General features: G+C 40.8%; 1 protein-coding gene across 1 annotated transcript in view; it reads right to left on the bottom strand.

Annotated features, from left to right (window-relative positions):
* atp6v1ba (ATPase, H+ transporting, lysosomal, V1 subunit B, member a) overlaps positions 1-11,828 on the bottom strand; it is a 30,807-nt gene extending 18,979 nt beyond the window's left edge. The window contains exon 1 of the mRNA XM_020095751.2: positions 11,567-11,828. Coding sequence (XP_019951310.1) covers positions 11,567-11,672 — 106 coding nt within the window. The 5' untranslated portion in view covers positions 11,673-11,828. The remainder of the gene's footprint in view (positions 1-11,566) is intronic.
* Positions 11,829-15,496: the final 3,668 nt, after the last annotated feature.

Genomic DNA, 15,496 nt, shown 5'->3' with positions numbered 1-15,496 from the left:
GGAAAAAGTACACTTATGGTGGTTCGCACTCTCATTTCACTATATAACAATTGCTCAATGGCCTATATGTTCACAAGGTGTGAAGTAGCAACATTTCCCATTAGGTTTGGAAAACTTTCTCCACCCCTCTTTTGCTACTTCAGTTCAAGTGCAGCAGTCCCCTGGCTTGGCATGCAACGGCAGTGTGGGTCACCCTGCAGCCTGTTCAGCTGCCAGAGCTCTTTGTGTACAAAGATGTTAATTGGTCCTAATCCGCTACTAGAAGCTGTTTTGGTAGCCTGACCTTGCACCCTGAAGGACACCTTGGTGTGAAATACTAAAGAGCCCATTCAAGTGCCAGAGAAAAGAGGCACAGAGCATTCCAACACAATTCAATTTCCCAGCTGAAAGAGGGGAGAACTGGAGGGGTGGAGGAGGCTGGAGCTCGGATGGAGATGAGGGTGCATCATCAATCTGACAAATAATGGACGCTACAAAGCAGTGGCTGCTGTGATGTGCAGCTTCACAATCACGCCTTAGCCTCTACTTCAAGGGATTCCCACAGCCCCACTGGACAAGGGAATGCTAATTGCCTCAATCCCTGCAACCAACTCAAACTCGCCTTCCCTCACTTCACCACATACACACGACATGCAACAGTGAGTCGATAAACCAACATGATAAAATCACTCAAGCTGCTTCAGACATTCACTGAACTCCAGAGAACCTCTGGACATTCTCCAGAGGGGCTGTAATGACTGAGTGAGAACCTCAGAGAACCTCTTTTTCCTAAAGCCGTTTTCAGACATGACCTCTGGGTAAAATCCAGAGACTTGGCTGCGGACTTTACCCAGAGTTTGCCTTTCACACATGCACAACGCAGCAGGAGGTTCTCTGCACAGACGCGTTCACATCAGCAACAAATCCTCTGCATCATTCAGGCGAGAGGTGGAGCAGCCAGGTGCAGCAGACAGGCAGAAAGTGACGTATTAACTCAGCTGCGGCCATAACGTGATTTTGTTTACAGCAGTGTCGTATGTCTCTGCTTTTTCACCGTGAGATATTTGATTTCTTTTTTTGCATCTGTTGCGTGTTAAAAGCATCATCAACCCCCCCCCCCACTCACTGTGAATCCTGCGAATGATCCCCTGCTGAGTTCACACATCAACATCTCCTGCATTTCTAGAGATTCTATACTGGGAGGCCATTAAGTCAGCAGAAACTGTGGAGTGTCTCAATCAGACATTTGGCTTCACACATGAACATCTACATAGATAGGGGCTGCAGAGTCCAGTGCATGTCTGAAAGCAGCTCAAGTTTCTCCTGCCATCCCCCTTGTAAAAAGTCTGCAGAATGTTTAAAGGACCCAAAGTGAGAACACATCGAGTGACGGGGTGTGTTGATGACATTTCTAACACCTGACAGACGGGAACTTGAGAAAAACAAAAAAGAATGCAAATATTTCCGGATGAAAAAGCAGCGCGATACATGTAAAAGACAGACAATGTCAAGAGATGTTTTTGTGATAAGAGCCGACGCCTGTGTCGCTAACATGTAGGAAAATGAGATTGTCCGCAGCTGAATTATTCCTTACCCTCTCTGCTTGCTGCACCACCCCTTACCTGTTGTTGTGAACGCGTCTTCAGTGGAGAACGTCCGGCAGCCTTTTTTTTTTTTTTAAACTCCAGAGAAAATCCAGACCCAATTTGGTGGACATACTCCTTCAAGTCTGAAAACAGATTCTGACTCCTTAAACTCATTCCATAACCTTTGTTTCTATTTTGTCACTGTCAACTTAATATTGACATGGATGAATGAAGGTAGTGGTGAAGATAAAAGTAGTCAACAACAGGGTGAAAAACAAAAATGTGTACCTACAATGCTGGTTGGGATTTATCTACCTTCTGCTCCACACCTCTTATGACTGGTGAAAACAGTTCACTTTGACAAGTAATCACAGCAAAGGCTGTGGGTTAGGATTAGCTATGATATGAAGAAGCAAAAGCTCAATCATTTAGAAATAGGTTTGCTCAACCATTATACCAAACTCACATGTCATGTGTGTGTTCTGAGAATTATTGATTGTTGAGTGTACAATATAAAAGATCGGAGAGAAAAGTCCACAGTAGGGCTGTGAAATTTTCCAAAATAAAATCAAATTAAAGTATCAGCTTCATTACACAGTGCACATGTGCATTGAAGTCAAGCCAATAGGGTGCAAACATCATACTCTTGTCAAGGACAGAGGATGTTGCCCTTTAAGCCCTATGAGAAAAACTGTATGAGTGGGGCTTTTAACAAGCCTCTGGCAGGGGTCCTGAGTACAGGTGACATTGCTCTACTTGTTTCTGGTGCCTCCATTGCCTCACTTGGATGACACGATAACTGCTGAGTTCTCAGATTTGTCACTGTAGGGTGGACCAGCCACTTGAAAAGGTACAATGCTGTATAATTAAGTCGCCAAGATAGGCAATAGTGTGATCCATAGCATCCACTGTTATCTCATTCCCATTTAACAGTGGGTTTAAGGCTAATCAATCTATTATCTATGTCTTATATCTAATCTATTATCATGGGTGAAGTGTTTGAGTCCACAAAACCCTTTTGGACTTTCATGGGTAAGCAGTGTAGCAACCGAATCCAATACAATTGAAGAAATTAGTGACTTATCTTCAGACGTAATAAATAAACTGAAAAAAAAACATAATAATACTGCTCATGTGGTGTCATACAAGTGTCCGGTAGCCCCGACATTCAAATTTGACTCAAAATTAGGGAATTTACCTAAAGCTAGGTAAACCTAGCCTAAATTTCCACTGATATCTTCCGAAGAGGTACATTCAGGGACAGTCGGACCGCCACTTTTAGTGGACACGTAGGCTTAAAACACAAAGCATTTTGCTAAATCCTGCGGTTTTGACACCCCTTTAAAATTGAGACAGGCTTTTAACCCTGCAGGTGCATAGGTACTCTGTGTAAAGAGGACTCCCTACCTCACTGCACTGATTGTGAGGATGTGTCATCAGGCTCAAACCTGGAGCAACTTTGCAAGCAGAGTGGGGACTCATGTCCTCGGAACCTTGTCTGTTTGCAGGTAGTATAGCGGTGTAACAAGACATGTGAAACATCAACATGGAGCACAATGTTTTCCAACATCTTATGGAGTCCATGGCATGAAGAACTGAGGCTGTTTTAGAGCAAAAGGAGGAACTACCCACAACTAATGATTAAGCTAACAACCTAAAGGCAGTGAACAAAAACACTGTATTCACAAAAAAAAGGCCTTCAGATAATCTATGGACAATTTAAGAGACACACACCAAATACCCATCAATGAGACGAACTTGCATTCTGCTGTTTTGTTTGAATTCTTTTATTCATGCCAGCCAAGCACGTCTGAATTTTCAGCATCTATTGGCATAAAATATATACCATAACCTTGGTAACAGTAATCATGTCACTCAACAAAATGTTCATAACGGAAGCCCCATTGATCTCATCATTCATTCATATGTCCATTTCTTAGTATATGTAGTAATAAGAACGGTGACATCATCTTGTCTATTGTGCCCGAGCCAGAAAAATGGATGACCTCTATGAAAAAGAGGGGCACTCGGAGAGCACAGATATCAGCGTATTACATATGCATGTATCAGATCAAATGCATCTTGTTCATTAACTACATATGCACCAAATTGAACCCGTTATTACTCTACAAATACATGACACCTGCATTATTTGTAGAGAAATTTACAAAACTGCCAGAAAACATCAGTTATTTCAATGTAAAGGAGCTGAAAAAAATTCCTGGATCCCCTTTGGTAGTTTTAGCGTTAACTTGCAAACAGACAATCGACAATGGAAACATAACCTCTTTGGCAGACATAAACAGTAAAATAGTCACAAAAATAACATGCAGAGATGAGATGGACAAAACTTGCAACAACCTGCAGGCTGTTACAAGCTGGTCTACAAAAATAATGTGTTAACTGTTCCTAGAATCCACTGCAGCAGATTCAATGTCAACTGAAAATGATGGTGAGCTGAAATATGCAAATGTTTATCGCTTGATCTTGACCATCAACACTATGTTGAAGTGCTAAATAAAAGACCCCATTGCTTTCCATTTCCTAGAAGCCCTGCTTTGAGAAGACAGAAGCACAAAGATGTGCATGGTTAATGTATTGCATTACAACAGGGCTCTTGAGAACTATAGTGCAGCACTACGGAAGTTAACTGACCATGGAAATTGAAAGTGACGAACGTTTTGAGATGATGAGATTGAAGAGAGTGCGCCAAGAAAATAGTCATATGAAAACTCTCTTAACTATCAGAATATATTATTAGTAACTAAAGTGCAGCCAGACTTCCATCTGTTCCCTCATTCAGTGGACGTTCAAATTAAAGCCAAGAACATTACATTACAAAAACTTTCATGATTAAAGAAATTGCAAGTTGTATGTTTTTAATATTTTTATACACCATCTGCAGTATCAACTCAAACATGGGCAATAACCATAGTGCAATAATTCAGTTTGTATTGTATCATCTTATGTCTGTCTTATATATTTCTTTATATGCTCACACTTTAATTAGTACAGTTTGTACTCTTTTAATTAATTATGTCTGAGTGCATTAGTGGATTGCTACTAATAAATAATGTTAATAATAATAATAATTATAAGCTGGTGCCACTTTAAATGTCAGTATATAAAAAGGCTAAACCACTGATACATTGTCATGCTAGTGTTACGTCCAAAGGTTTGGGGAAGTTAAGCAGTGGAATGGGGAATTTCTTGCATTTGAAAATACATTCTCACTTCTCCAAATGATCCAACAGTTTGTCAGACGGGGATGTCAGGAAATTAATTAACAGTGGTCAGCAAAACAAGTGTCACTCACAGGGATGACTCTGTGCACATGCAGCAGACAGAAATGGTGTCAAATCCTTAGCCCACATTTCAATGTTCTTTCATGAAAAGAATGGCAAACGCCCACGGGAGAGTCTTTTTCTCTCCAACTGACAAACTAGCTGCTTAAGCCTAATTAGAATGTGGATTATAGAACGGCGGCAAAAATAGCATTGATTTTATTGAAATTACTTTCATAGTGACAGATGAGACACTTGTTTATCGTGACTACACATTATTACAATTAGTGCCTTGCTCCATGTCTTTTCATTGCACTAAATGACAGAATGCACAGCTAAAACAAAGACGAGCCATTTCGTGGACTAATAGCTTTTGTCACATTTGACATGAGAGAGACAAAGGCCTCGTAAAAGAAAAGACTTGGTCTGATATGAAATGTCTTTATTTGTTTATTTTTCCTGCTCTGTCTCGCAGTGGCTTTTTCAATAGCTGCCTTAGAGCTCTGTCAAGTCAAAGAGGTGGTGAACAACCATATCATTATCGTGATCTTATAGACTGGTTGATGCCTGGCAACTGGCTATGCTGAATAAAGTCTGTGTGATTTCCTACACTCCACATTTATGTTACTGTTTACTTTAGCACCAATATGAGTGAGGACCTCTGTTTATCTATTGTCACATGAATATCATGTGACGATAGATAAACTATTGTTTGATAAGCTCTTTAGATCAACCCGTCGATCTCGATGGACGGGTCGATCTCAACAGTCTTCACTGTCAATCCCTGTAGCGCTCTGGACTCACTGGCTGCGGTGGCTCTGCAGATGAGCTGTGTAGTAGTTGTCTGTTGTTCTACTACTGGCAGGGGAGCTTCTGGTATATTTTCTGCATTTCCTCGAATACAAGTCGGATTATGTATTAAACTAAATGTCAGGACTCTCCTCTCAAGTCTCTATGAAGACGCGCAGCTTACAGTCTTGTGATAACAATCAAAGCCCTATTAGGAAAATGTATATATTGAAACGCTGGAGTGCTTTACCTTGAAACGGGTTCGGGAAGTGTTGGAAATACATACGTTTGTGACAAATCCGACAGATAAACATTGTGGTTGACAGATAAAATGATCTTTCGCCTGAGTTTTAATGTTTATATGTTGAATTTATGTCACAAACATAAATGGTTGCAAAACTTTGTGCACGCGTTTCAAAATAAATCTGTTAATTTGTTAAAAAAGGGGGGGAGGGTACTATTGTGAAATGTTTGCAGGAGCAGACGATGCATGGCTCCATACTTTATAGTACTGGTATTTGTTTGAGAACACAAGACTACTTTTATGCAAGAAAATAGTCATATTTATGGCCATATTCATGTAAAATCTAAAAACCTCTGCAAAGTTGAAATGAGAAGTTGAATATTGTGCATTGAATAGAGAAAGTAGCATAACTGCCTTTATATTTGTATACTTCTGCTCGTACATTGAGCCTTGAACAGAAATTGCAAAAGTAATGAATATGAAACTCTTAAAGGTCCAGTGCGTAAGATATTTATCTATTAGCAGAAATTACATATTAAATAATCCAGATGTTTTCACCAGTGTGTTTCATCTAAATTTGAGGAAATTGTTGTTTTCTCTACCCCTAAAATGAGCCCTTTATATTGAAATACTTAATATTTACATGGAGGGGGTCCTCTCTATGGAGGCTGCATGTTTTTACATTCGTCCAAACTGGACAAACTAAAAACCTTTTGAGTTTTTATGACAACTGAAGTTCACCACAGGTTCTGTCATGTTTAGAAGGTGAGGGGTATTCAGCTGCTACATGACACTTCACCACTAGATGTCACTAAATTCTACACATTGAACCTTTAAGTGTTTTTTTTTTGGAAGATATCAGGGTTGTAGATCTTGGCTTACATTTGGAATTTAAAAATGATCTTGGGATTAAAGGGTTGGTGGCTACTACTGTATGGTATACTTGTATTTTTTTGCATCAAAAATCATTGTTCAGTGCAATACTTTTTCATCATTCCACTTTGTGTTCTTCCAAATGAAAACATCTACAGGCAGGAAATTTGAAGGCAGCACAGACAAACGTGGAGGAAAGTGAACATCACACAGAACGTGGTCATTCTGAACAGGAGATGAGCCAAAACAAGAAGTTGGTACCTGAAAGAGAGGCGACTGGTTTGGGTACGAAAAGTCTGAACCAACAGAAAAATGCCCGGACTCCCACAACAGATTCAAAATACCACTATCCTACAGACACAGTCTACAGATGAGAGCCACAAAATTACAACTTTCAAGGCCTCAAACCCCAGACTTATTGGGATCATTAGGGATCATTAACATCTGCAGTGTCAATCATGTTGTAAGTTATTGCATGATCCTAAGTGTTGGAATTTTTTTTTACCATCCATGAAATTCTCAAATAGTGGCAGAGAAAGAATCATCCTTTATCAAAAGAAGGCTCATATTGCAGAAAGACCTTGTAAAAGCTTTACAGCTAAATTCATCCGCTCCACAGTTGATGTCATATAAATAAATATCCTCCATGTTTATCTGTTACCTTGAGGAATCCAGCTAAGAGTGCTATGATATTTACACAGCATTAATTAAAGGTACAGTGTGTAGAATTGTGTGATATCTAGTGTTGAAGTTGCATGTTGCAGCTGAACACCCCTCACCTCACCCCATGAACTAGTGAAAACATCATGAGAATTATTCTACATTAAATTTCTGCCAATAGTTACCTTTCTCCTAAATCTTACACACTGGAGCTTTAAATCAACAACCTGGTCCCTTTACTCTCCACTCTGCTCATTTGAATATTGATTACATTAAAGAAATACCATTTTAGTTCACCAATAAACTCACATTAAAAATCTTTAAAGAGTTGAAGTGAAAATAATTAAGATCAAAAGGAGAAAGTTAGAGCAGCAGAGTGATATGACAGGCTGTGAGGATAAACAATATACTGAAATTCAGAATTGGTACATTGCAGTCTGAGAGTTATGCTTCATCCGATCCTCACCCCTTCATTCTCTGGTCCCTGAGGTGGAAACTAAGTGTCCCAATGTCTTATTGAAGCTGGAGGATGAGCTTTGAGCAAGAAACCACAGGTCTCTCCTATAAATCTTTTTAATAGCAAAGTGATAAATAATAAACTGCCCTGAAAATTGAAAGCAAAAACATTGTAATGTATTGATCAGTGGTTATGAATTCATTATTTACTTATGTAAATTGTAAAGGCACTCAGTAGCACATATACCTCTGTCAAGGCCGAACAGTCCCCTAAATTCAATGAAGCTTAAAGCCGAAAATTAAACTGACTATATTTGCTATTAGGTGAACTACAGGTGACAAGAGGATATGCTCCACATTTTATAATGTTCCTAGATACATTGCATTGTTTCCGCTTAGTCTGTTTCTCCTCGCACATATCACCTCAATGCTTTCAGTTTCAGCCTGACAACAGCAACCAGCTGCCCCAGCATTGGTTTTGAGAGGAATCATAGTCATCAAGGATGCTTCATTTACCAAGGGTGTTGCACAAAGAACTAACTTATAAACAAAACAGTAGCAAAATGGTGAATCACATTGATTACCTGTACTCTTATATACTTGGCCTTTGTAAAAGCCTCTCCTATATAAGAATAGTATAAGGGATATTAAAGCAAAAGCATCTCCTCTAACTATCTGCCGGGGGGTTAAAACATGCACATACTGTGAATGCAGGACCTACAGTTTCTGAAGAGCACATAAAAAGTTTCCTGACACTTACTCAAGATTATCATTTGGCTTTGAATTGCTTGCCTCATCATCAGAATGGACCCACTGCTGTTTGGTTATGTGTTTGATGAGAGAAAAAGGCACGCCATTCTGTTACAACAAAATGAGAGCATTTCAAGAGTAGGATGGTTAGATGTTTTTAGGACAAGGGTTTTATCCCATGTTGCACCCTCTCTGCTTAGCTCTCAGATAGCCCGAGCTCCATTAAGTCATTTCCTTCCAGTTTGCTAAAAAGCTTTTAGTCCATGCTTGCCTCTCTGACACTTGCACAAAGAGAAAGCCATCACCTTACTGGCTTCATAGCTTCAACACGGCTCAGTGTAAGAGCATAACGATAGCATAATCAAAGTCACCGCAAAAACTCAACATCAGGCTCAGAGAGCAAAGTGCCAAACAACACAAAAATTGGTCAAAACTTCCTGGGTTGATACGAACTATGTAATCAGCACAGCCAGAAAAATGAACAATAAGGCCAACACAAACACAACTGATGACTGTGGTCACCAAGGTAGATGAAGCTAGATAAATGATGCTTTTGTTATATTTGAGTGGGACAACAATGAAACAATCATCTGCACCTTTTCTGAATACAACAATTGAACCACTCCCAAAGCAGGATACTTATCTAAAACCCTGTAATCATCAGAACCCATGTGATTCTCTCAGATAATCAAAACAGACGTGTGTAGTTTGATCAAATTCCTGTTCTGTTTTAAAGGAAAGATGACTGAGCTTAAAATACTGCAGTGATTAGCAGTCAGATAAAACCCTTAAAAGCGTGAAAGAACCATCTCCCCCCCTGCTATAATCCACACTTATCAGGCAAGTGCTAATAAACCTGAACCATCACAGACTGCTAAAACATTCAGTGTTCAAACTCTTCAGACTAATGAAATTTCAGACAGATTAACCCACTCAAAACTATTTTGGGTTAACTCTGGATACATCAGGACTTTCAGTTAAATTAATTTGAGTTATATATTCAAAAGGAAACAGAAAACTGAGAAAAAGATTTCTAGTTTCCATGTAAAGTCAGTTTTAGGCTGCATCCAGACCAACACTTGCCACTTAAGTCTATGAATCATGTGGCAAACAAAACTGGTCTTTAATCAGTTTAATTTTCCAGGAACAAAATGTACCTCATTGACTTCATAAGCTTTGTGGAAAAACAGTACATGACATTTTTAATTGACTGACAAAAAAATAAGAATCCACTTTTTGCCAAACTGTGAATTATTATATTTTTAAGTTTCTAAAATGTGAATGTTTGCAATTTTCCTTAATATTCTATGAAACAAAATGACATATTTGGATTTTAAACTGTAGCCTAACAAAACAAGATATTTGAAGACATCTGCTCTCCTTGTTTAATCATGTAATGGCCATTTGCAAAGTTGTACTTTCATAATCAGGAAATGTATGAATAATGATGATAATTACTAGTTGCAGTCCTAAATATCATACAAATCTGCTGGGCCTATTGCTTTCCCTCTTCTGCTTTCCCATTGTTTTAATATTAGTTGAATAAATACCTGCAAAACCACACATTCACACTATTAGCAGCACTTTTATGTTCTATGAGGGGCAATTCGGTGTTCAGCATCTTGCCCAAGGACACTTCAGCATGCAGATGAGAAGGACTGGGGATCGAACCGCCGACCTTTATGGCAAGAAATTTCACAAGTCAAGCTTTTCTTATCAGTAAATGAGAAACATTTGAAGCAGTATTTCAATTCAACAGCACAATAGAGAGATACTACACCCAAATAAAAGATTCCATCTGGCAAACTACTGTGGGTTATTTTAAACTGCAGCTTCCCATGTCTGGCCTCACCACTGCAGCCTGCACCACTCATGTGATCCAGTCACATGATGGACAGATCGTCCATCTGTCAACATCATGTCCTTCGATACGCTAATGCTGCTAAAATGCAGATGCAGATCACTGACTAGAGGGCTGCGCAGTCACTTGAAGCTTCAAGGGCCGTGAAACCAAACGTACATGTTTCCATCTCAACACAGCACATCAGAAAATAACACTTTCACCATCTCATTCATTCGTGAGGCTGCCACCAGTCAGCTGACTGTCAGTGCTAGCTAATCCACTGCGCTAACATTTAGCTGCGTCAGATTGTCGTGACGCTCCGCTTATACAGTAACAACAGGGACAATTATGGATTTACCCCAATATGAAAATGGTATGTCTGACAACCCCCCCGGTATTACTGATTGTCATTTTAACTAAAGCGTTTAACGATGAATGTACGTCGTGCCACTGTTAGCAACAGCGAGCTAGCGCGTTAGCTTAGCTGGCTGCAGCACATGACACGAGTGAGTCTCACTGGTTTATACACACATTTAAAGAGCAGAGTCCATAGGATGATTCAACTATGACACAACCCTGCACTCACTGGCCACTGTAAAGTACGCTAGTTTATTTATAATCGTGATTCCCGTTGAGTGACTTCTTCGCTTGTTAGCTAGCTAGCGTTACTGCCCCTTCATGCTGCGTTGACGTTCACTGGGAATATTTACAATTGCATCGTGTGAATTGATTTGTTTTTCTTTTTTTTTTTTAATCACGTTTTCACTCACACATGAGTTAAATGACACCCCCTCAGCACTACGTATTCATATCAATTCATTTTCACAAGGTCAGGACTATTACAAATCCAACACAAGTCATCCAACTCAAAAGTCTCTGGAATCCTGAAAGCAGCCACATTTAATGGCCAAAGTCTATAAGACTTAATTCTATAACTGAAGGGGTACAGGCTGCATTTTGTTCGCACAATTGTCCTCTGGAGGCTGACATTGACTGCATTTCCCCCACTAAATCCTCGCATTCCCCACCGTTCCCGTGTCATTGAACGCAGCACAGCACCCTCGCTAGCCACCCGCTACACCCAGCAGCTAATGTCACATACTTATCCTGGGCTGAGAGATGTAGTTTCTGGTCACAGCCTGCGTGTGAGTCCGCGCTGCTGCCAGGCCGTTCACGTCCATCGCCCTGTTCGCCACCAGTGTCGCCATGGTCGAATGCAGAGATTGAAGCCCGAGAGGAACCGATGCTCGCTGTGCTTCGCTCGCTGGTTGAGGCAGATGACAGCAGCGGTCATATGACTCTGAGGAACCGGAAGTTGGACGGAGCCAGCGGCGCGCGTGTTGGGCGTGCGCGTGAGCGTAATAGGATTAAGCTTGGTTTCACATTTTAATCACGACACGTTTGTAGTAGTGTCACCGCAGAAATACATATAACATTTATAATAACAAATAATTACGGAAGCCCTAAAGGGTCACACATACATACATTTTATTCCACCCGTTTTCCCGTGATAACGAGATAATTAATTCGAGATCTCGAGAAAACAAAACGTATTAAATCATTGCAGGAAACATCATTTAGTGTAGCAGTGTCAGAGGAGCAGGAGAATACCGATCACCGCATCCCATATCTCTTCAATCAAGGCCTGACACAGGCTGAAATAGCTTTATGCCTTGCTATAGATAATGCACACATCAGTGTGTGTCATCTGAGAAGACTACGGAAGCCGAGAACCATCGATTTTTTTATTTTTATTATCTCCTTATCTCGATATAACAAAGATCGTTTTAACGAGACAATCATTCCGTTTTCGGAGGAAAATTATCTCGTTATCACGAGAAAACGGGTGACCCTTTAGGGCTTCCGTAAATAATAATATGGATAGCACCTATCTGAACAAGGTCATGAAATCCATGGCAAAAAATGAATGAGAAAAAAATAATTTTTCATAACATAGTGAGATTAAGACCTTAAAATGTATGCACTTTGGTGACTGGAGAGAAAAAACTCCCTCAATATCTGAAGGAAAGCTCTCGCACACCTCAATGTGGCTTGACTGGTTGGGGTGAGCAGAGAGAAATGGGGATGAGGAGAGAAGGGTAGAAAAGAGCTGATTTATTTCCAATGAAAATCCACTCATTAGTCCAATGCATGGGTGGGGGAAGTGTTTGAGTCCACGAAACACTTTTGGAGACTCAGGGGTAAACAGTGTTGCAGACAAATCCAATGCAAATGAAGCAACTGGTGACTTCTTCTTCATACTTCATAGAATCCATACTGCTCATGTGATGTCATCCAAGCCCCGACATTCACATCAGACTTGAAACAGCATCATTTACACCAGAGCTTGTTTGCAGTGTGTGCAGTGTGTGCAAACGTGAACGTGGTTCCAGAGGAGAATATCTCAGGACATTTAGGATAAAAGCATGGTGTAAATGATTCCGTTTCAAGTGAAGGACACCTTGATGACACCACAGGAGCAGTATGGAGGCACGTTTTTTTTCTGTTTTTTTAAGTTTGAAAAAGTAATCACCAGTTACTTCAACTGTATTGGATTTGTATTGGACCCCTGAAACCTGAAAGTGTTTTTTGGATTCAAACACCCCTCCATCGGCATAGGGGTGAGAAGATAATTATAAAATAATAATCTTCAGTTGTACCTTGAAGTCATGAGGTGTTTCGGCCTTTTAACCACAACATTAAAAGCTGAATCTAATAGTTTGCCATGAAGACAGACTTCATTTCTGGCTTTGCTTCCCAGCAATCACTTGACTTCCTATAGCTCTCACTGAAACCTGGATCACACCGGCCAATACATCCACCTCGCTGCTCTCTCCTCTGACTACTCTTTCACCCACACACCCAGACCCACCGGTAGGGGGGGGTGGTACAGGTTTACTTATCACCCCCAAATGTAGGTTTTCCTTCTACCTGCTGCCACATTTTACCCCACTCTCTTTTGAATGTAATGCTGTGACAGTAACTCATCTGGTAAAATTAACCATTGTTGTTCTCTACCGCCCACCAGGTCCTTTGGGGGATTTATTGGAGGCATTAAACGTCCTCCTCTCAAACATTTCAGAAAATGGCCCCCCACTTGTCCTTCTTGGTGGCTTCAACATCCAGACAGAGAAGTCACCTGACCTAATACTTTTACTCTCTGCCTTTGCTCTCTCATCAGTCCTCCCCTTCCTACTCACAAAGCCAGTAACCACCTTGACCTTATTTCCCCTCAACCTCTAACCTCACTGTAACCCCACTTCACATCTCTGACCACTTCTTTATCTCTTACTCGCTCACAATCTGAAACTTATCTCACTAACCGACTCACTACCTGTCCGTCGTCTGCTCCCTCTCTCCCTCCTCTCTGGTCTCATCTGTTTTGACAGCCCTCCCCTTGTCTGACTCTTTCTCACTCATGCATCCTAACTCTGCCACAGACACTCTCCTCTCCACGCTGTCTTCCTCTCGATTCTCTCTGTCCTCTTACTTCACAACAGGTCCGTAAGTCCTCCCCAGCTCCGTGGTTGTCTGACTCGGTGTGTGCCGACAGATGCAAGCGTCAGAAAGGAAATGGCTATTTCTGACAAATATTCTTTGTTTCTTTCTATGACCTGCTCACCTATCAATCTCCTCTGTCTTCCTTCCCTGCCTCTATTTCCGCAGCCAAAAGCACTTTTTACCAAACTAAAATTCAGTCCTCATTTTCCAACCCCAAAAAACTCTTCTCCATCTTTTCCAGCCTCCTTGACCCACCCAGTCCCCCTCCTCCTTCCACCCTTCTACCAAGCCACTTTGTCAACTACTCCACATAAAAGACAGATGACATACGCTCCTCATTTTCAAAATCACCCCCTGTAACTACATTTTCATCAACTTCATCTTCTTCCCCTTCTCTTTCCCCCCTCATTATTTTAGAGTAACAGTGATGACACTGCTCATGAGAAAGTCTGTTAAAATCTTTCTGAAATATTGAGAGATTTATAGCTCAAAGACCTAAATACCTCTTCTGAATACAATGTATATGTACTCTGTATGTGTATTTATAACACAACACCAACACTGAGTGTCCTGGTGAGCAAACTGTTGAGTGAACGGTAAAATGAAACGATTGCACTCACGTTCCTCCAGAAATCTCTTGTTTTGCTGTTCTCTCATTTTCGATGCCGTGATCCATTCTCTTTTGACGAAGCATGTTCTGCACAATAGCTTGTAAGCGAGTGTTTGAAGATGATTTTGAACCGTGCCCCCTGCACAACCGACACGCTGGCAGCCACACATCACATGCAGACACACTACAGCTCTCTGATGGTAGAAAAGCACTACAGATTGAAGTGGTAAGCACTGCCATGGTGAGGCTGATGGCAGCCCCTAGAGAGCTCATCCAAACGTTTCAGGCTGCATGCAAAAAATAGCAAATTAATGCAAGTGAAGGGCTTCTTCCTACAGGAGCAGTGCCCTCATTTTAGAAAAAACTGTTTTTGTCCCTCAGTCTTTTATGATGAGTTCAGAGGGATATGACATCCCTCAAACACTTCATATTCAACCATCAAGGCAAAATAGATATCATAATATTCATGTATTAATTTTGCTTGTCTGCTGCTGTTGTTGTTAACAGGCTCACACGGTGTCCTTATGCAAGTTAAATTCCTGATGGTGACCAGGAACTACAGCAATGCATTAACCAACCCCTCATCCCAGGGTTGGACGTAGTGTGTCCTATACGCTGGACTCACACTTATGTGTTGGATTGGATGCAACAACAAGTTTTCATGCGGCGACAGAAGCACCAGCCAATCAAATCATGGTCAAACAAACAAGCAAGAACAGGCATTAGCTAATGTAAGGATGTTGTGGTTTGGGAGACAGAGGCAGCTGGCTAACCTGGCATGTGTTCTGGTTGGGGATTCTGTGTACTCTTTAGCATTGTATTGATAGCTATCATGGTACCTATGCTTGAAAGTAGGCTTAGTGTGTCCCAAGCATGGAACTTTCAGATTGTTGTTATTATGATTATCGCACTGGCACCAAG

This window comes from Paralichthys olivaceus, chromosome 14, assembly GCF_024713975.1.
Source record: "Paralichthys olivaceus isolate ysfri-2021 chromosome 14, ASM2471397v2, whole genome shotgun sequence".
NCBI classification, from domain to species: domain Eukaryota; kingdom Metazoa; phylum Chordata; class Actinopteri; order Pleuronectiformes; family Paralichthyidae; genus Paralichthys; species Paralichthys olivaceus.
Note: the sequence above shows the minus strand (reverse complement) of the source record. Positions and strands in the feature narration are given on the sequence as shown.